General features: G+C 40.2%; 3 protein-coding genes across 7 annotated transcripts in view; 2 read left to right on the top strand and 1 right to left on the bottom strand.

The window, feature by feature from the left end:
- Positions 1–1,002: 1,002 nt before the first annotated feature.
- On the top strand, positions 1,003–9,698 carry vstm4a (V-set and transmembrane domain containing 4a). Of its 2 annotated transcripts, none has more exons than XM_026191155.1 (8): positions 1,003–1,183; positions 2,532–2,984; positions 5,440–5,493; positions 5,583–5,690; positions 5,807–5,840; positions 6,127–6,275; positions 6,703–6,770; positions 9,146–9,698. In XM_026191155.1, the coding sequence occupies exons 1-8, from the start codon at positions 1,015–1,017 to the stop codon at positions 9,296–9,298; spliced, it is 1,188 nt and encodes a 395-aa protein (XP_026046940.1). In that variant the 5' UTR covers positions 1,003–1,014; the 3' UTR covers positions 9,299–9,698. The 2 variants fall into 2 exon arrangements, with proteins under 2 accessions (XP_026046940.1, XP_026046941.1); XM_026191156.1 differs by having other exon boundaries at positions 1,119–1,341.
- A 2,445-nt stretch (positions 9,699–12,143) lies between these two features.
- Positions 12,144–27,699, bottom strand: part of wdfy4 (WDFY family member 4) — a 46,110-nt gene continuing 30,554 nt past the window's right edge. For all 3 annotated transcript variants that reach the window (XM_026189274.1, XM_026189275.1, XM_026189273.1), the window contains 19 exons: positions 26,384–26,532; positions 26,184–26,298; positions 25,921–26,006; positions 25,774–25,836; positions 21,751–21,793; positions 21,463–21,582; positions 20,899–21,022; positions 20,709–20,815; positions 19,458–19,608; positions 18,052–18,143; positions 16,638–16,847; positions 16,430–16,550; positions 15,185–15,342; positions 14,896–15,054; positions 14,613–14,792; positions 14,179–14,361; positions 13,584–13,671; positions 12,746–12,875; positions 12,144–12,523 (listed from right to left, as the gene is read on the bottom strand). In XM_026189274.1, coding sequence (XP_026045059.1) covers positions 12,460–12,523; positions 12,746–12,875; positions 13,584–13,671; positions 14,179–14,361; positions 14,613–14,792; positions 14,896–15,054; positions 15,185–15,342; positions 16,430–16,550; positions 16,638–16,847; positions 18,052–18,143; positions 19,458–19,608; positions 20,709–20,815; positions 20,899–21,022; positions 21,463–21,582; positions 21,751–21,793; positions 25,774–25,836; positions 25,921–26,006; positions 26,184–26,298; positions 26,384–26,532 — 2,343 coding nt within the window. In that variant the 3' untranslated portion in view covers positions 12,144–12,459. The remainder of the gene's footprint in view (positions 12,524–12,745; positions 12,876–13,583; positions 13,672–14,178; positions 14,362–14,612; positions 14,793–14,895; positions 15,055–15,184; positions 15,343–16,429; positions 16,551–16,637; positions 16,848–18,051; positions 18,144–19,457; positions 19,609–20,708; positions 20,816–20,898; positions 21,023–21,462; positions 21,583–21,750; positions 21,794–25,773; positions 25,837–25,920; positions 26,007–26,183; positions 26,299–26,383; positions 26,533–27,699) is intronic.
- Positions 21,917–25,767, top strand: lrrc18a (leucine rich repeat containing 18a). 2 transcript variants are annotated; one of them, XM_026189278.1, is made up of 3 exons: positions 21,917–21,948; positions 23,018–23,107; positions 24,721–25,767. In XM_026189278.1, the coding sequence occupies exon 3, from the start codon at positions 24,725–24,727 to the stop codon at positions 25,565–25,567; it is 843 nt and encodes a 280-aa protein (XP_026045063.1). In that variant the 5' UTR covers positions 21,917–21,948; positions 23,018–23,107; positions 24,721–24,724; the 3' UTR covers positions 25,568–25,767. The 2 variants fall into 2 exon arrangements, with proteins under 2 accessions (XP_026045063.1, XP_026045062.1); XM_026189277.1 differs by having other exon boundaries at positions 21,924–22,083.

A 27,699-nucleotide genomic window follows, 5' to 3' on the forward strand; every position in this document is an offset into this window, starting at 1 on the left:
TATTTTGTGTCCTTTTTACTGTATGAAGCAATCCAAATGTTTAAATCTTTTAATATTATACCCACAAGAGTGTGAAAATGTGCCTTCTTTTATTTCCCTTGATCCACACACTCCAATTAAATGTACGGTGCTGTGGTGAGAATGCATGCCTATACTCTCCAGTTTAACATAACCATACAGCTGATCCCCTGAGAAGCAGTAACCTGCTTTGACCACTGTGGGGCAGAGCAGAGTGCTTCATCTGCTGGAGCAAAGACCTGAACTTAAGACCTGGGAAGAGAAAAACCTGAAGGAAACCCTGAACACAAGATTTTGTTAAGAAGTCAAAATCAGAAGTATCATTTTAACACATGATCCTCAATTTATAAAACTTGCACTGTGGCTTAACCTTATATTACAGCTGTCTGTTTTTTTAAAAAAAAACAAACAAACAAACAAACAAACAAACAAACCAGTAGATTCCCACAGACTCAGTTCCTCTTAAGAGAACACTACATACGACTAAGGGTTAAATCTGTTGTGTAATTCCATTTGGCTTTGGCAGAGCTCAAAAGCGCCAGCAGAAGCCCTGCCTCAGCAGTTTAGCCTGCCCAATAAAGCAGCAGGCTTCATACCACTGGGACAGTCTGACAACCACAGCCAGAGACAAACCCATGCCACTCTGTCCAGCAGCTGGGAGAGGTCCCAGCACAGACAGACACACACACACACACACACACACACGGGGACAAATGTGCCTCAACATAAATGCATAAACACATGCATACATACACAAAAATATGAACCTCACACAAATAAACATCAGCATTTGGCCTTTACTCCGAGATGCAAGATGAGCATTATTCCTGGTGACTGAGGTGATGGAAATGCATTTTCAGCAGTTTACTGTGTATGCTTCTTAGAACTGCACACAATGTCACACACACGCGTGCACACAAACCACGAGACTTGACCATCACTTTGGAGTTCTGGGGGTTTTGGGCCACGGTCCAGGACACACTCAGAACACAGGAAATGACATTTCCTACGTTTTGCAGGACACACAAGAGAAAGAGTGAGAGAGACAGCCACAGGGAGAGGGAGGCAGAGAGTACTGGGAGAGAGTGGGAGTTTCTAAGTGGGAACAGAGCCTTTACTGTTTCATATTACACAGAAAAGAGGAGAAAGAGGAGAAGAGTTAATGGTGGGTAAGGGCTCTGGTGGGTTGTGCAGTCAGGCTCTGTTTTGAATGTAGCTGCTTGTGTAAGTTGCTGTGCAGTTGTCTGGGTTTATGGATTCACTGACTGTGGAAAATGTACTTCTCTGTAGTGATCCTTGTCCTGACTAAGGCTCTGGTCACAGGTAAGTGTGCCTTCTTTACCGCAGCATACAGCAATGAGAAAGTGAGCAAGCAGGCGTAAAAGAGGCAATATGTGTTTGAGTTGTAACTTGAGCTGTCATCACACACCATCGTCAAAGTTTCAGTGCATTATGGACCTTTGGTAAGGAAATAATAGAAAGCATACAACTACAGTTAGCATCTAGAGGTCATCATATCTAAAATAATCACAATTTGCTAGTGCATTTGTTATTGTGTTAATAGTGTGGTGCAGAAAAGTTGTTTACAAAAAAAAAAGAGAAAAAAAAAAAAACAACCAGTTGTGGCGTTAGGGTGGTTTGTTGTCTGTGATCAGAGAAAACCTCAGTATAGTTTTTACATATAATTTGTGTCCTAAAAACTGCTGTGAAGCAGACTTACAACTCGTGTTTTATGTCCTATATTTTTTTTTCAGCTGTGCATAATGTTGTTTGAAGTACTTCAGCTGCTTTTGTTGCCACATTAAATAGTGTTAGACAAGCCCCAGAGAGCCTAAGGGAGATTCCCCAACAAAGAAGACCAAAAAAAAAAAAAAAAAGAAAGAAAGAAAAGAAAAGAAAAAATTAAGCAAAAGCAGCATGGAAGACCAGATGGTCCCTGTTATCCTTCCATGTTTCTCCTTGCCTGTTCTGGGTTGTTCCATACCGAGGATGAATGTTTCCCACCTGTAGCTATTCTTTGCCTGTCTGGTCACACATATTGTGTCCAGACCCCTTTGTCTCTGCCCTGGCTCACAGCAGACTAAACCAAGAGCACATCCAAGAAAGTAAAGTCATACTTTAGCTGTTTCTTTCGCAGTGCTTTTACGCTTCCTTGCTAAAAGAGAGTGAATACACATACAATCATGGGAAGATGCACAAATAGAACCAGTGATTGTTTGAAGCTGTGACAGCAGACAAACTTTTAACTCGTTTATTACTAATTTCGAAAGAAGGATTGAGTCATATAAGCGTTCTGTGAGGCTTATGGTTTGATTTAATTTTATTCTGACACACATTTACCTAGATATCTTACTCGGAAAGTATTACACAGTAACAGAAGCAGACATTTTGGAAAAGGAACATACTGAGTAGATTGAAACTAAATGATATATGTACAAAATCGAATTAAAATGAAAGCTGTATACATTTGTGCATATATAACCAAAAGCGTTTGTGGTTTTTTTTGTCAACAGAGGTATGCCATGCTCTTAATGTGACAGTGACCCCTGGGCCTGTCGTCTTGGCAACAGAGAACGACAACCTGACACTGTCCTGTCTGGTATCTCAAAGGAAGAGGACCACGAGTGTCCTGATTCTTCACTGGTTCTTCTCTCCTCTAACCGCTCCTACTCCTGTGCCTCCTGCTTCCCTTCCACCCAACTCTCCTCCCGTACTCGACCACCCGCAGTTTCTGATTGTAAAGATGGGCTTAAGGAGAAGGAAGCTGTATGGGAACTACACCTACCGTTTCCCACAACCAAAGTTTCATCTGCACGAGAAAACGGAGGGAGAGGTGTACCAGTTGCGGATTCTCAGCGTGACTGGGTCGGACCAGGGTTTTTACAGCTGTAAAGTTCAGGAGATCCGCAAACACAGAGACATATGGAGAATCACTTCCAATGGTACCAGCACCACACAGATGACAGGTAAAAAGATGTATTCCCTCACATCTCTGTGCCATATTTCTTAAAATACAGACCCATGGACTCATCTGACTTATGAGGTGGATGCTGAGAATTGAGGACTTGAGACTTGTCAATGTTCCTAGTTATTGTTCTGTATTCATATACACATGTAATCATATGTATATGAATACCTTTATTTAAGCTGATGATCCGTTTGTTTATTTGCATATTAAAACTATAAAACTGTTTCAGGAGATAATTAAAAAGAATATTTTCAGACTGCTATTTTTCAAAGAATTCCCTTAGCCCACATTCGTTTTAGTAAAAATGTCGACCAAGTTATCTGGAAATAAAAACAACCAAATTAAGGAAGGGCCACGATTTTCTTCTACTAAGAAACAAAGATTGTGTAGAAATGTGTCCTCTAACTTAAACTTGCAATATTTGCAGACGGTCATGCCTATATGTTTGAGTGCGACCCCAGTCCTCTGGCATTTCCATCTCAAAACAATGAGCTCACACAGCCAAACCACACTTAACAAAATCCCTGCCTGTGTGCGTGTAAGGAGTAAAAGGTAGGGTGTTGTTGAGCTGGCAGGGTTCAAAAACTCTGATGTCAGCATTTTGGGTTTACTTTTATGCAAGCCTCAGGAAAAAAAAAAAAAAATACTGGAGAGTTTAGTTGCAGCTTATTCAGTGTGTGCCAATGGTCTTGCAGAAATCAACAAACAAAACAAAGAGAAACCTGTTAAGAAATCATTTAAATCACATGAAGTAATAAATATTTCTTCAATATTTATTTTTATCTGTGCAACACACTGGACCGATCATCGGTGAGATGCACTGGGTGAAGGGGTTTACTAGAGATTTATGAGGCTTTGCCACACTTTGAGGAGGCCGTGTGTGACTCAGTTTACCTTTCAATAGTTTTACGCAAGAAAAGCGCAGAGGTTCGAGTCAGACAGAGCCTGACAACGCCCTGCCCTATATTCAGGGCAATGTCCCACTAAGGAAGCCACACAACCTCAGGCATCTCCGCCATGCATTGACCACAGAACCAGAAACAGAAGACCTGACATTATGAGGGTAAACAAAGAGGGGAAAAAAATTATATTGAGGGAACCCCTTAGTCTGCAGATCTCAGTCTGCAGGGCATAGAGCAAAGACTACACCCTAAAGAGGTCAATGGACCACTTTCATTCACAAAACTCCAACCTCTTCTTTATATCTAGTTCCCAGCTTCAGACCTTTAATAAGAAAGTTTGATTGCTTTGTGCTGATTTTCTAAACTGGTAAACTTTCTAGACACTGTGTTCAAGTTCACTGAGCTGCCAGTTTCAGTGGTTGGTAATTTGTTTTCCACATTTACCTTCACAGCTGAAAGACCTCAGATAAGCCTAAATCTGGACCTGATGGTGTAACAGGGGTATAGGGTATTTACATTTCACATAAACGTATCACTATTGGTATGATGTAGAAACATTTTTAGTGAGCGTTTACATTTAATAGCTCCCTTACAGAGAAGCTGGTGACCTCAGTGTGTTTGCTCTCATCAGATGTGCGGTTTAACTGGTGGTTAACCTCAGCCCAGATTCCAGCCAATTGTAACTGTCGCCTTGTCTGGTGAACAAGACTGGTAAAGTTTGCCTGCTTCACAAGTCTTTATCTTAGCTTAACAGTGCAAAGACATGATAGCCTGGCCCATCACACCTTTATTAGTCTTAAAAGAAAGTTATATTCATGGCAAAGATAGCATGTGGTAAGAGCATTTTTAAAAACAAGCTGTTATATTTGATGAAATGGAAAAATATTTGTGAAAAAAAAAATCTTCCATTTCAAGAAGAACAAAAACATGATTATTTACTTTTTATACCTTTTTTCCATCCTAGAAATATTCCCTAACCCACAGTGTTGCACATTAATTATGTGTTACTGAAACAGAACAGTGAAGACACATTGACAATTTTGCATTTAGTTCAGTGGTCTGGAAACAGGCTAAAAGTCAATTAGAGTTAATATCTTACAATATGCATCAACCTGTGTGGAAAAGTCATATTAAAATCTCATTATGGAGAGCAGAGACAGTCTTCACTCTCCTCAACCTCTCCCTAAATACCCCTGACCTGTACAAAATCAGTGACAGCTCCCTTGTTGTTGTTTTTTTCCTTAGTTAATAAGGACAAAGAGAACACTGTTGATAGCTGATATGTGGAACAATGGGGAACCCCCAAACATGGTCCAAGAACAGCAACACAGCTGATATATGTGTGTGTGTGTGTTAATGTTGTGTTTGGCTGATGGTGAAGCAGACTCTCCCTTTATGACAGTGGTTTGGATATTTCCAAGAACCACTGGGGTTTGTTGTACAGGGCCACAGCCCTCAGACATCAACAAATATAAAGATACTCAGTCTGGGCACAGTTTCCATCTTTTATGTACAGTTTCTGATGACATTTTAAACTGTCTGTTTCTACAGTGCACTTTACACCCGAGGATGGTAGAAGTGAAGGATTGTGGCTTTTGTTTGCAGGTACTGTTCTCAGCTCTATTCCTAATTCTGTCTCATTTACACATCTTGCTTAAATAAAGCTTATTCTATTCTGATGTCTCTGTTTTTAGATGTGTATCTGTGTGCTGTGCTGATCTGCTCACTGGGCCTGCTGTCCATCTTCCTATTCACTCTCGTCCTAATCTGCCAGTACTTCTACAGAAGACACAGGCTCAAATGTAAAACCACTTGTTTTCCCAAAGCAACCGTAGATTTATAGCTTTATGTTTCCCACTTTTGTATCTAAAACAAACCGTCACATCAAATTTTGTCTTTATTGCTTCTTTCTCTACAGCCAGTTACCCTCTGGTCAAATGTCCAGAAAGCAGGTACTAGTATGCTCTTTATTTAGAAATCAGAAAGCTGGGGGAGTGTGTGTGTGTGTGTGTGTGTGTGTGTGTGTGTGTGTGTGTGTGTGTGTGTGTGTGTGTGTGTGTGTGTGTGTGTGTGTGACAAACACAGTATTTGCCAATTATACATATATATATATGCAAAACAAACAAACATTATGTTGAGCTTCAGAAGTATTTTTAAATGTCTATTTATTTACACATTTTTAAAAGAGCATTTTTAGCTTTAATATAAATTAAGATCAACTTTATCTACTCCTTACAGCTCAGGAGAGACTGTAACAAGCTCTAGTAGTTGCTCCAGTTCCTCCCCAAGCGCACAAAGGAGAGACATGAGACAGAAAACCAACCGAACACAAGCAGTAGCGCCACCTAAGCTACCTGAAGAGCCTCCACTGCACATACCAGCCAAAGGTAAAATGTCCTGCAGAGTCCTTCACAAAGTAAAATATAAAGGTTTCAGCTTTTAAACCTAAGATGAAACATACTAGAGGTACCAGAGTCACAGAGTGGCGTGAGAGGCCCTAGCCCCAAGAGCAGGAATTTGGCAAAGAACAGTAAATTACAGTAAATTGTCAGCAAGCAGAAAAGCAGGAATTAAGCTTGCACAAAAACAGTCAGAGAATGTGAAATTCCTGCCTAGTGTGTTACGAATTAAATGAACACTGTCACTGAAAACAGCAGAAGAAAGCATTTACATCCGTTTTTAAACAACACTGTGATTAGGTTTAACACAAAGTGCTTGTGAAGGACAATTTTGACTTCAACCACAATTTAATACTTGCCAGTTCATTCCTCCTGGCTGCTATTTTGAGTCAATTAAGGTTGTCTCCGTTTTCAGTGCCCATTGCTGCAAAGAGACCTCGAAAGCCCAGAAGGTTGAAGACTCAGCCAAGGAGATCTGCCACTGTAAGTCTCTTCCTTCAAGCACAAAACCTATGTGAACTAAAACTATGAAGATCAGTTATGAAACATAGGTACTTAATACCTTTAGAATGTATTTCTTAATGTTTCGAAAAGATTTTTTTCCATGAGCACAGTTGTTATTGAGATGCATGCAAGAGGGAATTTGTCTCACGACTGCATGATTGTCTACAGCAGTTTATTGCCATGTCTTCATTCAGTTATGAGCTTGATAATTCTATTTAGCTTTATTGCTTCTGAAACACAATTATTTATTTATAGTGCTTCATTGGTTTTATATCTTCAATAAAAGTGTCAAACAAGTGTGTACAGAAGAAAACTACTCAAACTAAGCATCATCAGTATTTCGTCTAATGGCGTTCTTGTAATTTTGTACTGAAACGAAGCACTGGAGATGTGAGCTTTTCTTTAGCACGAACATGCTGATTAGATTAGTGCAGCCAGGAGGATCTGAGGATTTTGGATAGGGCTCCTGTTGTACCAAATGTTTTCCGGGTAAACTAAATGTTCCAAGAGGTCCTGAAAACAATGTAAACAGATTCTGCTGCTGGGAAACAGAAAAGATGTTTACCATGGAAGTTGACAAAAACTACAATTTGCTGACAAGATGAAATGCTGACAGTTACAGTTGTCTGTGACTGTTTTTCCCAGTTGTAAATTCTGAAATTGTTGCACATACAGTGGGGCAAAAAAGTATTTAGTCAGCCACCGATTGTGCAAGTTCCCCCACTTAAAATGAAGACAGAGGTCAGTAATTTGCACCAGAGGTACACTTCAACTGTGAGAGACAGAATGTGAAAAAAAAAAAAAAAAAAAAAATCCATGAATTCACATGGTAGGATTTGTAAAGAATTTATTTGTAAATTATGGTGGAAAATAAGTATTTGGTCACCTCAAACAAGGAAAATCTCTGGCTCTCACAGACCTGTAACGTCTTCTGTAAGAAGCTTTTGTGTCCCCCACTCGTTACCTGTATGAATGGCACCTGTTTGAACTCATCATCTGTATAAAAGACACCTGTCCACAGCCTCAAACAGTCAGACTCCAAACTCCGCCATGGCCAAGACCAAAGAGCTTTCGAAGGACACCAGGAAAAGTATTGTAGACCTGCACCAGACTGGGAAGAGTGAATCTACAATAGGCAAGCAGCTTGGTGTGAAAAAATCAAATGTGGGAGCAATCATCAGAAAATGGAAGACATACAAGACCACTGATAATCTCCCTCGATCTGGGGCTCCACGCAAGATCTCATCCCGTGGGGTCAAAATGATCATGAGAACGGTGAGCAAAGATCCCAGAACCACACGGGGGGACCTGGTGAATGACCTGCAGAGAGCTGGGACCAAAGTAACAAAGGTCACCATCAGTAACACACTACAACGGCAGGGAATCAAATCCCGCAGTGCCAGACGTGTTCCGCTGCTGAAGCCAGTGCATGTCCAGGCCCGTCTGAAGTTTGCCAGAGAGCACATGGATGATACAGCAGAGGATTGGGAGAATGTCATGTGGTCAGATGAAACCAAAGTAGAACTTTTTGGTATAAACTCAACTCGTCGTGTTTGGAGGAAGAAGAATACTGAGTTGCATCCCAAGAACACCATACCTACTGTGAAGCATGGGGGTGGAAACATCATGCTATGGGGCTGTTTCTCTGCCAAGGGGACAGGACGACTGATCCGTGTTAAGGACAGAATGAATGGGGCCATGTATCGTGAGATTTTGAGCCAAAACCTCCTTCCATCAGTGAGAACTTTGAAGATGAAACGAGGCTGGGTCTTCCAACATGACAATGATCCAAAACACACCGCCCGGGCAACAAAGGAGTGGCTCCGTAAGAAGCATTTGAAAGTCCTGGAGTGGCCTAGCCAGTCTCCAGACCTCAACCCCATAGAAAATCTGTGGCGGGAGTTGAAAGTCCGTGTTGCTCGGCGACAGCCCCAAAACATCACTGCTCTCGAGAAGATCTGCATGGAGGAATGGGCCAAAATACCAGCTACTGTGTGTGCAAACCTGGTAAAGACCTATAGTAAACGTTTGACCTCTGTTATTGCCAACAAAGGTTATGTTACAAAGTATTGAGTTGTATTTTTGTTATTGACCAAATACTTATTTTCCACCCTGATTTACGAATAAATTCTTTACAAATCCTACCATGTGAATTCATGGATTTTTTTTTCACATTCTGTCTCTCACAGTTGAAGTGTACCTCTGGTGCAAATTACTGACCTCTGTCATCACTTTAAGTGGGGGAACTTGCACAATCGGTGGCTGACTAAATACTTTTTTGCCCCACTGTATATACTGCAGCAATTCTTTTTTTGTAGCTGAACTTACTTTTACCCAATTCCTCTCTCCTCTAGCCTCGAATATCACAGGAAGAAAGCCTGACATATGCAGAGCTGGAGCTTGTCCGACCAAGACAGGAGCCCCCGGTCCCTTCCACCCCCGACCCCACACCCTCCAGCCCCGACACAGTCTATGCTCAGATCCTCTTCCAGGAGAAATACCTGTAAACATGTAAGCTTGGTACCTCCTGCAGAGATCCAGCTCTCCGATCGGAACCGTGCAGCAGCCGAAGGACTATATTTATGAACTGTTAGTATGACATTGGTTTTCTTTTTTGGATGCAAGAATGTCATGTGTGGGTAAATGGGAGGCTTGTGCTTGCTGTGTTCAGTTCCAGCACAGCAGCTTCGGGTCTCATAACTTTGTTTCTTTGTTTGTTGGCATCACTGGCCTGTGAGCCAGATGTTTATAGAATGCTCTTACCGTTAACTATTCTTTATAAACTCAGGAGACTGTGTGGGAAGAAACTGTTGTCCAGGCTCTCTTACCGCAGTGTAATAAGGCATTGTAAAAGTCAGTTTTGAAATGCATTTATGATTACAGTACTAATACATCATATTAAGAGATGCTAAAGAGTACAGTGTTTGATTTCTGTAAATACAGTTTTTAAGTGCATCTTTTCTCTAAAGAAGGGTGGATTCCAGTTTGCTTACGAATCTGGAAATTTTAGACACATATACAAACATAACAGGAATGTTTGATAATCTTTCAAAGTTGGGAAATGTCCTTTCTGCGTCTAATGATGAAAGTTACACAAGATTGAAACCATTCAACTGTCTCTAGGGTTTACAGAGAACGGCTAAGAGAGGGGGAAAAAAAAGGTGGTCAAAATGCCCTGTTGAGTTTGGAGAACAGACAGACTGCTTCACACTAAGGTGCACAGAAAAGCGTTTCTGAATGATGAAGCAGCCACTCCTGTTGGCTATGAACAGGAAACTGAGGCTGCAATTCATAGGGGCTAACCAAAATTGCACAACAGAAGATTTGAAGAAAGTTGCCTGGTCTCATGAGTCTCAATTTGTCCTGCGACATTTAGATAGAAGACTCAGAATTTGGTGGGATGTCTTCATCCCGTCTTGGATCAATGATTCGAGTTTGCTGCTGCTGGTGTAACGGCATGGAAGATATTTTGTGTTGTTGCTCAGCATGCCAATGCCTTTATGATCACAGTGTACCCATCTTCTGATAGCTGCTTCCAACATGGTACAAAGATCAAATCATCAAATCAAGTTCAACCCAACGGTGCACTTTGGGCATGTGGTGAAACCGGAGATTCTGATCGTGGATGTGCAGCTGACTGCGTGACGCTATCATGTCTCTGGTCTATATTAACACAATAGCATGGATAAGATGAAACATTTAATAAACTGGTGTAATGGATCCAATACTTTGCCACCTTCAGACAAAAGGCAGGCCAACAGTTTCCAGTATTTATGCTAAGCTAACAATCTAATATACGTATCAATCTTCTCATCCATCAACAATAAACATGCATGATTCCTAATAAAATAGTAGAAAGAATAGAAACAGCACAAAGTGCCTCTAATTTCAAAGTGTACTCACTGTGGCACAAGCATAAATAGCAAATATAAATCTTAGAAGCAGCAGACATAAAGCTCAGGAAAGGTGAAGGGTGCAGGCCATTTTGTGAAGGTCACTGTGTGAAAAATGGGATGAAGATGGAGGAAGAGAATGATGCAAATCCACACCTTTCCCTTGGTGAGTGGGAGAGATTGAGAGAGACCATCATCCCCCACAGTTCATACTCACTGACTACAATGAACCCACTAATGACTACATTTATTCAAATTAGACTAATTGTAATCATGGTTAATAATTAGCTTTACAGTGCATTATAATTGGGTTAGGCTACAAGATGGTTCTGCCTAGGTGCAATAATTTATTTGATTTAATTATTCTGAGGAACCCAATGGTTTGACATTTCATATCATAAAACCAGCGATGTAGAGAGAATGGAGATAGCCGTTGTCTTTAGAGAAGGTCACTGCTAGCTCTCTGGGAAAATTATGAGGACTATTTTCCACTCTATTAAGCTACTCCACTTAGCACAATTAGCCACACACACAAAGGTTAAAGAGAGAGACCTCTTCCTTTATGATAGAGAGGAGTGGCGCATGTGCATGAGAGAGCAAGTAGGAAACAGAAAGCAAACAAACCTCCACAATCAACAGCCTAACATGCCCACTTATTCACTGGAGTGCAAGTGTGATAATGTTGCTATTACACTTTTCATCTGCAAGTTGGGACGAGTTTCATACCACATCTTGTGAAATTTGTCAGATACTGTTTATTTGGTCTCTAATATCTTTGGACACGGACACACACACACACACACACACACACACACACACACACACACACAGAGAGAGAGAGAGAGAAAATCACCCATTATAGACATAATATGATCACAGAAAATTTAAGGCGGTGCAAAATTTAAGTGGTACAAAATGGGCTGTCCAAAAAAACCCTCATAAATACCGTATTACAAAGCAAAATGAAAGCACATTGTGAAACTCAAAATAGTAAAGCCAGCAAACTATTCACATCAAACTAAACAGCCTGAATTTTTCTTACCACGAACATTTACCAGACCAAAACATTACAACGCTTACTTGATTAAACGCTGACTTATTTGTCTCTTCACAACAGTGTTTGCTTGACTTCCAGTTTTTCTCAGAGATGTTTAAGTGAAAAAGCTGCATTTCTCAGGAACAGTTTATGAAGCGCACATGCCCCTGGTCATCATTCATACACTCCTTCTCATGTTCAGTTTAGCAGTGCCCATTTCAACCACAGGCTTCTGCTGTGGGCCCTAGAAAGCTCTGCTAAAGCAGTAAGGGTCCATTTAAATGACTGTATGAGTGTTTCTCTCATCCGTATCCTTCCACCAACTCTGGAAAAATTTAGCCAGTGTCCTTCTGGTTTAACTCGAATTAAATTCAATTAAATCCAACACAGAATTCAGTCAAAAATCAAGGAGACCAGCAGAAAAAGGTTTTGGCAAGTGTCTATCAATAATTTTATTCAAATATACTGAAATTCTGTATTTACACACAGAAAAATACAAAATTAAATATTTGTGTAGAAGGTAAAAGTCATGTTTCGTCTAAATGCATCAAATGTTGTAACACTGTTTTCTGAGCGCACACACACACACACACACACACACACACACACACACACACACACACACACACACACACACACACAGCACTTCTGCTGCTCAGCTGCAGTCAGACCTGAGATACTAATGAATTTCCCATCAGAGTCTCTCTGGGAGGATAAAGGGCGTGCAGAAATTGTGTTTTCACTCACACGTCCAGGTGAAAACTTGGCCCCAGGCATCGCCTGCCAACAGAGTAGCATGAGTCCTGCAAAGAATACAGCAAGGGAAATGCAGTGTTGTGCTGTAAAGCATGCAGTGATATACATACAAAGAGAATTAGAAGCTTTCAAATACTGCATATAATTAAATATAAACTCATACTATTTTTCTTCGAACACAGAGATGAATAAAGTTTAAAGTACAGTAATAAACAGAAACTAAACCCCAGCTGGCATTCCTATGAGTGGGTGCTTTTTATTTACTGTACCTGGACATAGCCAGCGCTGTGATGGCTGGATTATTTTTGTAGCGCCGCTGTGACACAGCTTGACTTCTGTTCAGCTCTTGATGTAACACCAGATGTCTCTCCCAGCCTTTAGCCTGGCTGGAGTTGCTCACTGTGGATTCGTGAGAATACATTAGCATCTACTTAATAGTGAATTACAGGGCAGTTGTCCACCCCGCCTGAAATCAGAACCTCAGTGGTCCTCCCCACCCCAAAAACCAAAAAAAAAAAAAATTCAGAGTGTATTAAGCATGTGTCCATCTGCAGTCAGCAGGCTGCAAAAGGGAGAAAAAGCCCTCAAATATAAATGCTTCAGTGTTACGTAAAAACTTGTCTCAATGTAATTGGAAAGCATAATACTCCTATGAGGTGACGCGAGGCTGTAACCAACGTATGCCAAATTGGATCTGGGTATTATTGCTTTCTAAATTATACACGCTCACACACGTCAGCAAAATTACTCATCAGTGTTTACTGCCTCTATGTTTAATAACTTTATAACAACATAATTCCTGCTAGCCCTAATGCTAGTGAGGGATAGGATGAACATTACAAGCTCTCATCTGGAAACCACACTGTCTAGCTCTGAGATGAGCGGTTAAAAATAATCATCTCACTTAAGAATTTATCTAATTAGATAGCAATGGTTCTTTCGTCGTCTTCTTTTTTTTATTTTTTTTTTTTAAACACTATAAATAATGATGGTCTTTGTGTGCAGTTGCTTTTCAATTGGTTTCACAGTTTTGTTATTGTCGACCACTCTTATTCATTTTATTATGAACACAACACCTGCATGTATATCCCATCGTTCTGCCATTACCGTCTCTCTCTGTTTGGTCTTGCCCTGGGGACACAGGCTCTTCTGGAGGGGCAGGTAATTGTGTTCTGGTGTACTCTGCCCGCCATATCTGTATGAGAGACACATAACGAGTAACAAAATCATAAATATAATTCAAGATAATAACAAATACACTCATATATGCACCAACATGCATGCACATATGCACACACACACACACACACACACACACCGTAATAATTCTGTTTATGTGTGCGTGCTGTCCACGTGGCATGGGCACCCACTCCAAAGTGAAGCACAATTTACTGTTTGCAGCTTTGATTGCAGAAAGGCAACACATGCTTATATTAATCTTAAGCAAAAAACAGTCACACACTGCACACAACTCATATACTGTTATTAATACTTTGATGGACACCCAAGCTGGTACCAGCAAGGCTAAAACCAAAGTAATGACTGCCACAGTTGAATACTGTACAGAAACACTCCCACTGATCTATTAGGAGCTATAGAGAATTGTGATAGCATTAACAACAACAACAACAAAAAACATTCTACATCATACACACAACCATTATGTTATTTACCTGCATGAAAAAACTAAAACAAAACTCACCCGTATAATGCCATCCTCACAGCCTGTGATGATGACATTCCTGGAATCCCACTCGTGTCTCTGTGTAAAGCTGATGCACAGGATGTTTGACTGAGGCCCACAGGAAGTGTCAGTGCAGGTCAACAGCTGGCCCTTCATGGTCCACAGGTAGAGTTGCGGTCCAGCACATGACACAATCTCTCCCTTGGACATATTAACATAGTGTTGACGTTCAGGTGTGCAGACATACAGACAGAAAGAGGGAACAAAAGGAGAAGAACACACACAAACAGGATATTCATGCTGTTAACAGTGAGAACCCTCCCTTCCTCATGCTGCGAGATGAGTGAAAAGGAACAATGTGATGACAGTGAGCCAAAAAATTCAAAGGACAGGAGGAAAAGAGCAGGAGAGACAGAGCAGTGGAAAGAAGGGGACCCAGAAGGTGGACTTACAGTTAGATCATTGATAGCCAGTGCAGAGACGATGGTTGTGTGTCCAGCTAACTGAGTGATATAACTTAGCTCTTCCAAGTCCCACAGGATACAGGTGAGGTCATGAGAGCCGCTCACTATTATGCTGTGGACCTCAGACACAGCGAGACACACCACTGCATCCGTATGACCATATAACGGCTGTGAAGGACAGTGGGGTCAGTATTAGTGCGTGTGTGTTGCAAATAAGTTGTCAACAATACTGTTACATTTCAAGAGCATACAAACATTTGGACAGACAAACCTGTCTGAGTTTCATGTGAGTGAGTTTATCCTTAGTGACTGCCACATCCCACACACAAACGACAGTGCTGGTTCCTGCAGTGATGACGGTGGTCACATTGGGACAGGCGGCGCACAATATGTCTCCCCAGTCACATAAACTCTCACACACTGCAAACGTCTACAAGTCGACATACATAGTGTTTAGAATTACACTATATTATGATAAAATCTGAGCTCAAGTTTAATGAGCATCAACTTCAATCAACTAGTTATGGAAATGTGTAAAATGCATTGACATTACATAATACCTTTTCTGTGGCATGGTTTCCAAAGGCACAACTGTTGTCAGGAAATCCCCAGCTGAAGAAGCAGCACCGTAGCGGTGACAGGAGGAGCTGGTTTTTCTCCAGAACCAAGACCTCTTTTTCCAAGCACAGTATCTGACCTACCGGGCCTCTTGACAGCTCTACAGTAATATTTAGAACAGTATATATAACTTGTCAAACCCAACACAAAAATGTTATAGTCTTAAAAAAAAGAAAAGAAAAAAAGTAGTAAAGAAAATGACCTTTTTCTATATTACGTGTACCTGTAATAAAGATAATAGCTCTTCAAAAATATCATATTAAAGAGTTTCGTATCTCAGTAAACTTGTAAAGTGTTTCATTAAAGAGAGAACAGAAAAACTGGGCAATTAAAACAGCCATCCTCATGGTTACGAGCTGAGGCTTGGTCCTAGGGGGCACCTGCATCTGGGGGTAAGGCAGTGATTGCGCTTGTAACTGACCTATTCATGCAGGAAGAGGCAAAATCATTACATCCGATTGCCAGTTCTGCTTCTATAATCCCCAGAAAGAAGCTCTGTCTGCATTCGTTCTTAGTGTTCCTCGTCCTATTCATCTCTATCTGCTTATTGATCAGATCAGACACTCTAAGATTTAATATGAAATGTAATATGCAGGAATCTCTCCCTGAGCATTCGCAGATTCATCTCCTATCCCTCAGTGGGCCTATAGGGATATTCCGATTATTAAGTAGGGCTCAGCAGCAGAGTCATCTCCATATTGTAGCTCTAACAGATAGCTTCTATCTTTCTGTAGTGTAAATTAATCTATGGGCATTCTCACTCCATTTCAATGATTCCCCTAAGATTTGGGCACATCCGGTGTATAATAACCAACATCAAATAGTAGGGAATAAAATAAAGGTGGAACAATGCAAAACAACGAAGATCACTATAATTGATTCAATTTAGTTTACTCAGCATAAAAGTGTTTAATGTGTATCATTCATGAGGCTGTATTAAGATTTGTTTTTATCTTATACCATAGTTTGAAGACTAGAATAGTTTGACAGTTTTGCCGCAATTACACCAAATATGAAACCAAGGCCTGTAGCAACAAAGCAGCTTACAATAAAGATTTTTTATTTTAAGGAAGAAAGAAAAGAAAGGAAAAGCAAAGAAGGGGGAAAAAAGCTTTTGAGGGGCAGGAAGCCAGAAATTCTCTAAGATATGTTTCATATTCTCTGAACATCTTTGTGTTTAGTTATACCTCTGAATGGTTGCGCAGGAGTCTTTAGCTTATCCAGTTTGAAATAAAATGGAGTTGGCTGATGTGTTGATGACCCTTCTTTCTTAGAGCCACTGCGAGGCGGATGGGGCTTGATGAAGAGCTATGGGAAATACATAATACAGTAAATATACTCCAATTACACTAATTCATCGTCACATTATTATTATCATCATTTTTTTTTTTAAACCTGTTTGGGAACTTGTCCAAAGTTGCTGACATATCCCAAGATTGTGCTCTTGATGACAGGGTCTTTAGTGTCCTGCCAGCGTTTCTGGGGGTAAAAGTAAGGGTGGAACGTGTTCACACTTTCTATTGCAGCTTGACCTCGTTGCCGATATCCAAAAATCAGATCGATCCACAGGTGTAGGTTGGCGCTCACATAGTCACTTTCCAGTGCCTAAAGCAAACAGAGCAGGAGATTGTTGCACAAACTAAAGCCATCTAGTCACATAATATTATAAAGCTATTAAAACATGCATACAACAGTCTTTTAAAAAAAAACAAAACAAAAAAAAACCCAGCAGTGTTTAGCACTCGTTATTATTGTGGTCCCCAAACCATCAGTCAAACTGCTAATATGACACCAATGCACAAAACTTCTAAGACTGTACAGCCAATCAAATTATTAAGGTACCCTACAATTCCTTCCAAAAGTCAATTTAGAAGTCCAGGACAGCAAGAGACCGAACAGCTGTGTTATGAGCATATCTTCATGTTACAATTAAAGAATGATTTGGGTTGAATTAGCCAGAGATTGGTTTTGAAGAGTTAATGAGGAAAAGTGGGCATTATGACCAGCTATATCCTAGCGCCACATTTTAATAAACACGTCCTGGATGAACAGAAAGGTGGAAAAAAAGAAAAAAAGTATCATAACAAGGATATATTGTCCTGAGTTAATTTGTCTGTGGAAGAAAAAAAAAAATCTTCTAAAGTCACTAATTTTATGAGAATGGTAGGCAATAAGAGTAGTTCAGTAGATTACAGAGTGATAACCATCACATATGCCCCAGGAATGGAAAAAGGGAGGGTCATCATGTAGAAACAGAAAGAAAATGAACAGACGGGTACAATAACCCCACAGAGGGATAGATGAGGGTAAGCTGGGAAAAAAAGAAGAAAGATAGTGAGAATATTCAACCAATCAACAACTGGCAGAAATAATGACATTATGAAAAAGAGAGAGTCGTATGTGTTCCCCGAATCCTGTTAAATAGGCTTGTTGTCCTGTATTGTCTGTCATCTAAGCTTCAGATAAATGCCTTTTTATGCATCTTCTGTATAGGAAAACAACTGGTCATTATACTTGACTAACAGTTAGTACCACAAGAACATAACTGAACCAAACTCAGCGAGACAAAACTGCCTTCTGAGAATTTACTGAACTGACCAACATCTGTGATATGAACAACAAACTGCAACCTACACTATTACAGTGCCACACATGTAGTGAATGTATGTGCGGAGATACTTAATACAGTGAATCTTCTGTATACATCAGCCGGTAATGACTATCATTATTAGGTGTTGTGGGTAAATAAGTCAGAGTACACAACAGGCCAGGCTAGCGGTTTGGAGGGGAAAGTCTAGGTGTCACTGACCTCTCGATGGATTCTAATGAACTCCTGGGGGTCACCTTTTGCCCATGGAGGTAGCTCGACATCTCCCAGAGCTGTGCCATCTTCCATACAGCCTAAAAAGACACACATATGCATTATTGACTACGTGAACTGTGTAGGAAAAAGAAATCAAGAGGAGCCACTGGTGACATGGGTGAAGCAGTGTTTTAATTAGTAAATACCGTTTTTGTTTGCGTGTCATTTGTGTGCAGAGACACACATATACATGCATTAACACTTGAATAATGCCATTCACAATATTGCCAACGGCTTCATGCAATTACACTGACTGACACCAACTGGCGAAAATGTGCCAAGAAACAATATACAATCAAATTGGCTTTGCAAATGTTTAAGGCCTTTCTGATTAAAAAAAAATAAAGGGAAAAAAGTGGTATCCTCATGTGGCATACTATATATTTTTATTGCCAAATAAAGAAAGACCAATGACATGACTGTAATAGGAACAGGCCAGAGATTAATATAGCTTATTATTCTGTGCCACACCTTCATTGATGGCCAACGAACACTCCAGCAAACCACTGTGGTGTGATCTGTTATATGCTCCCTCATTACCATGAACAAATGTATGCAAAACCTAATCAGTCAATCTGTGGGATACATGTGCAGTTTCTACTGTATCGTCTTTCATTCAAATTAAGCTAATTAGTTCATCAGTTAAGCAACAAAAGAATTATAAAGAAATGATTTGATTAAATTTCACACCATTTCTTTGGATGCTTCATATCTGTTATCACTTATGCAGCTTATTATCCAGAAGCTTAGAAGAATAGTTATAGCAAATTCTGCAATATCGTTGATCACTCATATGCAAATTAACATAGAGTGCTTCAGAATCCAATCAGGACATAACTCCACATGGAGTTCCTCTCATTTGAATCATTGCTTAATCACCAACATGATGAAAATACACTGGCCATTTCATTAGATATACCTGTTCAATTGCTTATTAATGCAAATATGCAAAAAGCCAATGACATGATAGCAATTGGGTGTATGTGGGCACACAGACTGTAGTCAAACGTCACCAGAACAGGATGGGCAGCAAACAATTGTGCAGCAACTTCATGTCAATATTTGGTGTTTTCAACAAGGTCAGCACCTTGTTGAATGTATGCCATGATGAAGGCAGCACAGAAGGCAAAAGAGGTCCAACCCTTTACTAGCAAGGTACACCTGATAAAGTGACTGCTGATTGTATGTAGCATATATGACTGAGGACATACAGTACACATTCTGACCTCGCAGAAACAAAACAAACAAAACAAAAAAACAAGAGACAGGGTAGGGAAGTCTGAATTAATCACTTTACATTCTTTTGTTTTCATTTACGAACATTAGGTACACAGAGGATTCAAAAAGCTGACCTAGCTGGATTTGGTTGGAGTTGATCAGGAAGTCTGGCAGGTAGAAGAACTCCGGGATCAGCTCTCTGACGTCCCCCATGTTGTCTCTTGAGGCAGACTCCCACTCTTTCTTTATACTGTAAAACATCCGCTCTGGGATATCAAACCCTCCCTGTGAGGAGAGCAGACAAAACCCTGTCAGACCCGCAGAACATCACTGAGATAAACTTTTCTTTGGGCATATTAATAAAGCAGTCTGCCTGATACAGTGCAGAGAATCATATTTTATGTTCTTTATTGTATTATGTAAGCACAGAATATTTGCTACCATTAGAAGAAAGCTTTTCATCTTTCTGTAAAATTCCATCATCTGTGATGCGAATCTCATGAGAGTGAATGTAATTTAGAGTAAAACAATTACCTCAATGAATGAAAATAGCATATATACTGGTAAACTGGGTTAGAGATGTAAATCCAGTTATGGATATTACTACACACCCATTATGTGCTTCAGAAGACAAAAAGGCTTCCTAATTCAACATCTTTATTGTTTTATTCTGACTATCAAATATGCATGCCTTTTCATTATAATCAACTGGATGCTGTGTTGTAAATTGGTAACATCTGTGGCTATTTCCACTGGCTTCTTTTGGACGCTATGTGTAATTATTTGCATACATATTAAAATGTCCTTATAATCTGTTTTTGTACCAAAAACAGCATTAAAATGGGATCTGGACAGCTGAAAATAGCTCACATTAGTTTCATATTAATAGCAAGATTACATTTAAAAAAAATGACAATGTGATGAATGCCAGTGGGCATCGAAAGCACAGGGTTTGCAGAAAGCCCTGTGGGTTACTAAAACATACTGAACACAACTTTCCCCGTCATTTCATCTGACAAATTAAGACAAAACTTCTTTAATGATCTCATTTATGCTGTAACCTTATCAACCACAACAAATTTTGCATGTTTTCAGTCTTATGAGCCACAGCACTCCACAGCAATGACATGAACCTCTGCAAAATGGTTAATATTTCTTTTTGCTGCTAGAGTTGCTCCAATTGGTCAAATTCTGGACTTTAATAATAATGTGAAGTTATGATGCCTAACTGGCAAAAATGTGACTGCCAAATGAAAAGTCTTGAATTTTATACTTTGTGTGTCATCATCTTTAATCTAAACCACTTTTACAGACATGTCAGTAACAAGGTCTACTTTTTCCTACATGCAAATAGTATTTTGTTAAATTTCTGTTATTGGACTCACCTGTAGCGCCTGGAAGGTGTGCGAAAATGGCTCCATCCTGACAAGGAAGGATGCCACAATAATGGCCGAGGAGTAGTGGGTACAGTAGTGGCATTGTGCTGTCAGGTCTGTTAGAGAAAATCACTTTAAAGATACTAACAGTGACATGAATAAAGCAGTACAAGTAAATAAAATTGAGCCAAATGGATACCTTCACTCTCTTTGCCTTCAACTTCTTCGTATCTCTGGATAAACATCCGTTTCCTTTTCTCTGTTTGAGCTCCCATCGGCTTGGACAAATCCCGGAACGTTGCAGGATTTGACAAATCAAGAATCTGTGAAGGACACAGATAAATCATACATTTGACACATCTTTGTCCCCACCTCCCTCAAAGGATCTCGTTACATTTATTGGACCAATTTAGCTGGACTTGGTATTACTTGGGCCGACTGAAATTTCTCCAGGCTCACCGGATAGCTTGCTAAGCCAAGCTACAGAGCAGCAGGAAGGATTTGTTTCACCCTGAGAGAAATGAGTGACACCTGATGTGACATGTTGCAGTTACAGCAGGGAAGGATAAAAATGGACACAAAATGCTTTTTTAAAATTAGAATTAACAATCCCCATCTTCATTGATGCACTTTTGATTGATAGAGTAAATTGTTACAATTTAGAGCAAATCTTTTGCAGACCCGTTAGCTTCTGGTTGTGGACTCTTGAAAAACCACAGTTTGAGACAATATTTAAGACAGAGACGTCATGTGTAAGGTTTACCTCTGACTTGTAGTCAGCAATGATCCAGGGGAAAACCGGATACTGCATCAAGTCATTGTATGTCCTCCCAGCAATCGTATTCAAATGCATCAAGTACTCAAAGTTACTTATCTCCCCCTTCTAAAGGACAGACAAGAAAAAAAAACAACTTAGAAACAAGTCAATTCAGAATAAAGTGGATTACATCAATGCCATTTATTCAACTTTGTTGGCTGCTCCTTCAACATTGGCAATGGATGTCTTCCCAAAACAATCTGTGAGCACAAACAACTTCGTAACATGCATTACCTGCCATTTAACAAGGGCCGTCTTTTCAACCACAGGAGTCTTTCTAAAGCACAACAAGAGAAAATACTTTGAATTAGCAACAGAAGCTGATCACTGAGCAGTGCCTATCAACACAAAGTTTTCCTGCTTGCTTTGTTGCCTAGCAACCACAGTTTAAATGTATGCACAGCAGAGTTCAGCAACAGCAGCGTAGCTGAGGTGAGTGAGCGAACTTGGAAAACAGAGTGTGTGTACACAGCTGCAGGAGCAGTTAAGGGGCTGATGTGAGCTACAGTATGTAGCATAAATAGTGAGCAGACATGTGAAGGATATAGCACATGATGAGGAAACGAGGTAATTAAGACTAGGTTCTTTGACTTGGAGCTACTTCAGCAAACTGGAATGTTTGAAAGAAGATTTGATGACTTGAAGGGCATGTTTTGACATGTGGCACCATTTTTCCCCTAACGGAAGTTGATGATTACTTGGACAACAGGGGCACCATCATCTTGTGAAATTCCTGTTTCCCAGCAATGAGAAACAACGGTTAATATCTAACTTGGTGTCAGCTGTTTTTACTTTATTTAGGTATTGTATTGTTGTATAGTTATTTTTTATAACTGACTGGGAAATATCAATGCTGACAGGTCAATTTGTCCTGTTTAGGTTCTGATTCCACTCTTTGCGAGAAGGAAACAAAAAAGTCACAAAAAGTAACAACTGTTTAAAGTCTTTTAGCTGTTCACTGCTAAATGTCAGCTTATTTCCAGACAGATCCATATCAGGTGATACTGATGTTTGAACAGACATGCTGAATTTGCCCCATTTCTTCAGGCACTACAATAAAAGCTGCTTTTTAAGAAACTAAACCAGTTTGCTTATCTCTAATTACAAGAAAGTGTATGACTGGCTTGAGAAAATAGATACTTAATAACAGTGTGACTAAACATTTTATTCAGTATTATACTCCTGCCTAAATGTGCTTAATCTAAATAAGGAAAGTGATCAACTGCTCCTGAAATCTCCTCTCTTCCTCTGTGGACTAGTGACAGGGCAATAAAGTCCAGGCGCCAAGCAGCCCAGTTGCTAAGTAACGTTATAAAACAAGAAGAACCTCAACTATCCCCGTTCAGATCAGGAAGGCAAGGAAAATTTTGATATAGAAGAATGGTCTTTCCTTGTCATTTAATCACAAAAACTTTCACATACCAACCAAATTGTACTGATCATTGTAAATGTACTTTGAAGGTGTTGCATCTCAATAAAACGTGTTTTGTTTTTTGCACAGAAGTGAGAGACTGTGAGATGAGCAACCAGTTCACAGAAGATTAAGGAATGCTCTTCACTTGATTAACAACAATCCAAAGGGAAAAATATGGTAAGTGCCTGCCTTCATCCATTTTGATAATAAGTGGTACAAGTCCAAGCTCTAAAGCTATCCTTACAAATAACCTACTGTTGTCTAAATTTAGAACTTAAAAGAGAAATCTTATATAGCCACACAGGTCAGAAACAAGTGATGATCATGAAGCAAGACAACAACAACAAACTTAGACTAACACTAACACAGAAAACACTATTTTAGTTAAAGTTGTTATACTTAAAACATTTCAATAAAAGTCAGACAACTAGAATTATATGTTAGCATTAGCATGGTATGTATACGTTATTTATGTTTTGACATTATACACCCTTAAAATTATAAACTGTAAACTGTTAGACGAATACCTTTATTTATACAGGTGGCCCCATTGAGACTCAATGTCTCATTTACAAGTGAGACCTATGATCAATATGATGTACTGCCATGCTTTTTTTGTTGTTAAATTGTAAGTACTGTAAGGATTAGTTGCTTCTTGTTGTCCGTCCTTTCATTTGGCTTGGCAATTAAAGGCATATTGCACCTAAAACAAACTGCGGATGAAAGTCTTAAAAGTACAGTACAGACAGAAACTCAAAGATGAAATAAGGATGCACGTGGGAAATGAGTTCAAATGATCAAGAGCCTCTTAAAGTGTGTCCGTTTCGAACGCCAATAACTCCTGACCAAATATTTTGTAAAACTGCACTAAATCAATCATTGCATTTGGCTCAGTACGTGTTATCTAATTGCAGGCAATAATTTCATGCAATAGTTTTCTATAGGAGTTATAATGGGAACAAGCACCAGTGGATAACCTCTCTCATCCTGAGGATGATGAATGAGGCGAGAGAGGGCCTTGGGGTGTAACACAGACACAAACAGACACACACCTTGCTCTTTTAGACAGGGAGGGGAGAAGAGCGAAGCCCTCATTACACTCCCAACACTCACCAACTATCATTTATCAAAGTCCTGATTTGATTCTTTGCACACACACACACACACACACACACACACACACACACACACACACACACACACACACACACACACACACACACACACACAGCGCATCCATGTCTGTCAACACACCTGCATGGCAATATGTCACACGCACACACTTTTCTTGCCTGAGAAGAGCCAAGCAACGCAATCCACTGAATGGTGAGGGAGCATCAGCACTCATTTGTTTTTGCTGTATTACCCAGTGTCGCCTCTCTCCTATTGTTCCCCAGCATTAGCCTTAATTAGAGAGTCATGCTCTTAAATACCCCCATGGGCAACACTGGGTGAGCACGCACTAGTGCAGTCACAACACTGCGATACATGCACACTCATGGAGACACACACGCTGTTCGAGCTCTCATTCCTCAGAGAGCATGCTTTCCCCACCGCCCGAGGCCTACATAAGCCCGTGTATTTGAATAAATCACATCAGCCTCACACAACGCACACACACGCTCACATCTTTACGCATAAACTCACAACCCTTTTGTTTGCTAGAGTACTGTGTGGTGGTGTAGATTAGATAAATTATTGTAAATTGGTCTCTTGGTGAAATAATCTCAAAAGGGAGGCCAAGTTGAAATTTTAAACCGACTTGTTCAGTAATTCTCTGTGCATTGCAGTACCATGCCCAAGAGAAAGGAAGCAAAAGGGACAAAGGTGACCCTCAAAACTGCAAAGAAGGCTATACGCACGACCCCAGATGGACGGCGTAGACTCGTTCTTAGCAACATGGGAATAACCATATTCCCAAAGTGCCTCTTCAAGATAACCTTTGTGGACGAGTTGGACTTGAGCCGCAACCTCATAGAGAAACTCCCAGAAAACTTTGGGGACTTGTCATCACTCAGATGGCTGGATCTACACAGTAACAAGCTAGTGTCTGTGCCCGAGTCCATTGGCAACCATAGGGGACTTACACACCTAAACCTCTCCAACAACTGCTTAACCTTTTCAGGTTTACCCTCCACCCTGGGCTCCCTGACTAATCTGAAGAGTCTCAATCTAGGAATGAATCAGCTTGATGACCTGCCTCTCACTTTGGTGGCCTTGGAAAATCTTCAAGAATTGGGCCTGTTTGATAATCTCTTTAAAAAGTTACCACAATTTCTGCAAGGCCTACGCAACCTCACCAAGGTGAATGTGAAACGAAATCCTCTATCATACCATCAAAGGAAAGATGAGACATTACTGAAGGGAAAGTCAGAGCATAAGGAGGATGTGTATCTGGTCCATGAGAGCAGCTTGTGTAGGACCTGCCTTAAAAGGTGTAAAGCAGAGAGGGAAAAGCTTATTAAAGGAGGTGCGGAAGGGAGAAGGGGAAGGGAAGCAGAAGGAGTAGATAGTTGCATGTCTGAAAAGAAAAAGAAAAGCGCATTTCCTGGCCTGGTGGCACCAAACTCAGTGGCTACAGTCAATCAGGATTTGTGGAGACTACGAGAAAAGCTTGAATGTGTGCAAGTCAAATGACCAGCAGGTCTCCTGATGTCAACTTATCAAAAAACAAAACAGCAGGAAAGGATGGAATGATAGGTCAGTCACACAGCATTTAATAGGCGTGTGCATTATATCAAGCTGTGACTATTTTTTGTAAGCTTAATGTTTCTACTGATGATTAAAAAGAAATTTGTTGAAATATTGCCTATGGGTGGTTCTAAGAAACGCATGACACTTACTTGGCATTAGCAATGACCTCAGCAACTCCTCTGCCCTTTAAGGCTGGCACTACTCTGCTCAACCTGTAGGGAGAAAAAGACCAAAGACAAAGATCAGAATGCTGAAAATAAATCTTTCTTATTATCCAGTATATATAAATATGTTACCTTTTATAAGCAGAGACATGGTCTTTATTCAGGAATACCAGGAAGGCTGAGTGACCGTTTTTCATGAAGATCTCAATAGCATCATCCTTACAGTTACAGAGAGAGGGACAGTAGCCTTTTTAAAGTGCATATTTTCCCCCACTTTAAACAGAAATTCTATCAGATTCGCTTTTCCACAAAGATAAGAGCAAATAAAATGTGTGTAAGAAGAGGAAGTTTAAGATCAAATGTGATTGATATCTGTAGGTGTATGGGTGTCTGACCTCTAAAAGGAAACGCATGAAGCGTGCCTCCTTGATATCTTCATACAGCCAGCATTTGCAACTGGCTGCTGGCAGGTCTTTATTTAGCATGGTAGAAATAAAGGAATCCCTCACACTGGCAGAAAGAGACACACAGGATGATGAATGACCGACAAGTGAAGATCCATGGTGTGCAGAACTGTAAACATGCACAGTTATACCTGCTGGGGTGGTGCTTCCTGCAACAAACATCTCCAGCAGGGCTGAGGGTGAATCCCTCACACAAGAGCAGGCTCTCCTGCCCAAACAGCAGCAAACCCTCTGTGATTCTGAGGCCGCTCACCATCACAACACATATCTTAGAGATTACCTACAGCAAGAGAGAAAGAGTTCTTGCATTAATGTTCATACTGCTGTTATTGTGTAAAGTACTTTACAATGTATGTATTGTGATTGTAAGCCCAACATAGGACAATTGTTGAAAATTAGCAACAGCTATAAACGTATGTGCGTTACATCAGTGTCATGTTTTGTACTTGGACTATGTTAAATTGCACTGTCCCATTTAAATAAATAAAAATGAAATAAAAATGAAATTAACTTGTTCTTTTGAACTTTCATGCCAGTAAAATCCTTTCAAACTGAATTTCATTGAGCATAGAGTAGGAGATATACATTAAACCCCATGTGAGGAGCACAATCCACATCAGCGCCCATCTCGCTCAATCTCTAAGGACATGACATGGCAGCAACACAGGCACTTCAGGCCTTATTTGATTGATCATTTTAATCACATATTTTAATCATTATTAAAAAGACACAGTTGAACACTTCATTATCTGAACTGATTGATGGGGTTTAGCAGGCCCGGCCCCCTTTTTTCCAGCAGTGTGTGTTCCATCCAGTGCCAAAGTGAACCCACATGCTGCTTTCAGTACTGGTTGTAGCTAATGCTAACTGCATTGTGATAATGCGTGGATAATTCTATTGTCTCCCCTCATTTCACCACGAGTGCATGCACCTGGCTGTCTCCATGTGTTGGCCCCTCTGCAGGCCCTCTGAGACATAGCGCCCAAAAACCATATGGGGCCCTTACACACCCGCAGGCTCCTCACAATTTATACTAATCAAATCAGACTCCTTACCCCCAGACACACACACACACACACACACACACACACACACACACGTGGAGGAGAAGGCCCTGCCTGGCCATTATTAGGAGAATTAATCACTGCCACACACACAATAGAAAACCTGATAAGTGATCAGAACCTCTTGTCTGAATGCACACGCAGGGATACGCTATGAATAATATCACTTAAGTGTTTAAGAAGAGTCAAGGTGAGTGAGTCTTAGCGACATGGTAGAGAAATCTTGCACTGAGTTATATCATGTTCAGATTGTGAAGCAGTTTCCAACAGTGAAAGCAAACTGGCACCCAGCCTACTGTCTCCAACAATGACTATATTTCAGAAAAAAAATAGTTAAATTTATTGTTATCAAAGATTAAATACATAACAATAAACTTGTTTCC

This window comes from Astatotilapia calliptera, chromosome 13, assembly GCF_900246225.1.
Source record: "Astatotilapia calliptera chromosome 13, fAstCal1.2, whole genome shotgun sequence".
In the NCBI taxonomy this organism is placed as follows: domain Eukaryota; kingdom Metazoa; phylum Chordata; class Actinopteri; order Cichliformes; family Cichlidae; genus Astatotilapia; species Astatotilapia calliptera.

Bases quoted from the DNA above. Each gene is read 5' to 3' on its own strand.
- vstm4a (XM_026191155.1), top strand. From the start codon at position 1,015: ATGACATTTCCTACGTTTTGCAGGACACACAAGAGAAAGAGTGAGAGA. The intron at 1,184-2,531 runs GTGGGTAAGGGC...TTTTGTCAACAG, and splicing joins AAAGAGGAGAAGAGTTAATG to AGGTATGCCATGCTCTTAAT. The intron at 5,841-6,126 runs GTACTAGTATGC...TACTCCTTACAG, and splicing joins GTCAAATGTCCAGAAAGCAG to CTCAGGAGAGACTGTAACAA.
- lrrc18a (XM_026189278.1), top strand. From the start codon at position 24,725: ATGCCCAAGAGAAAGGAAGCAAAAGGGACAAAGGTGACCCTCAAAACT.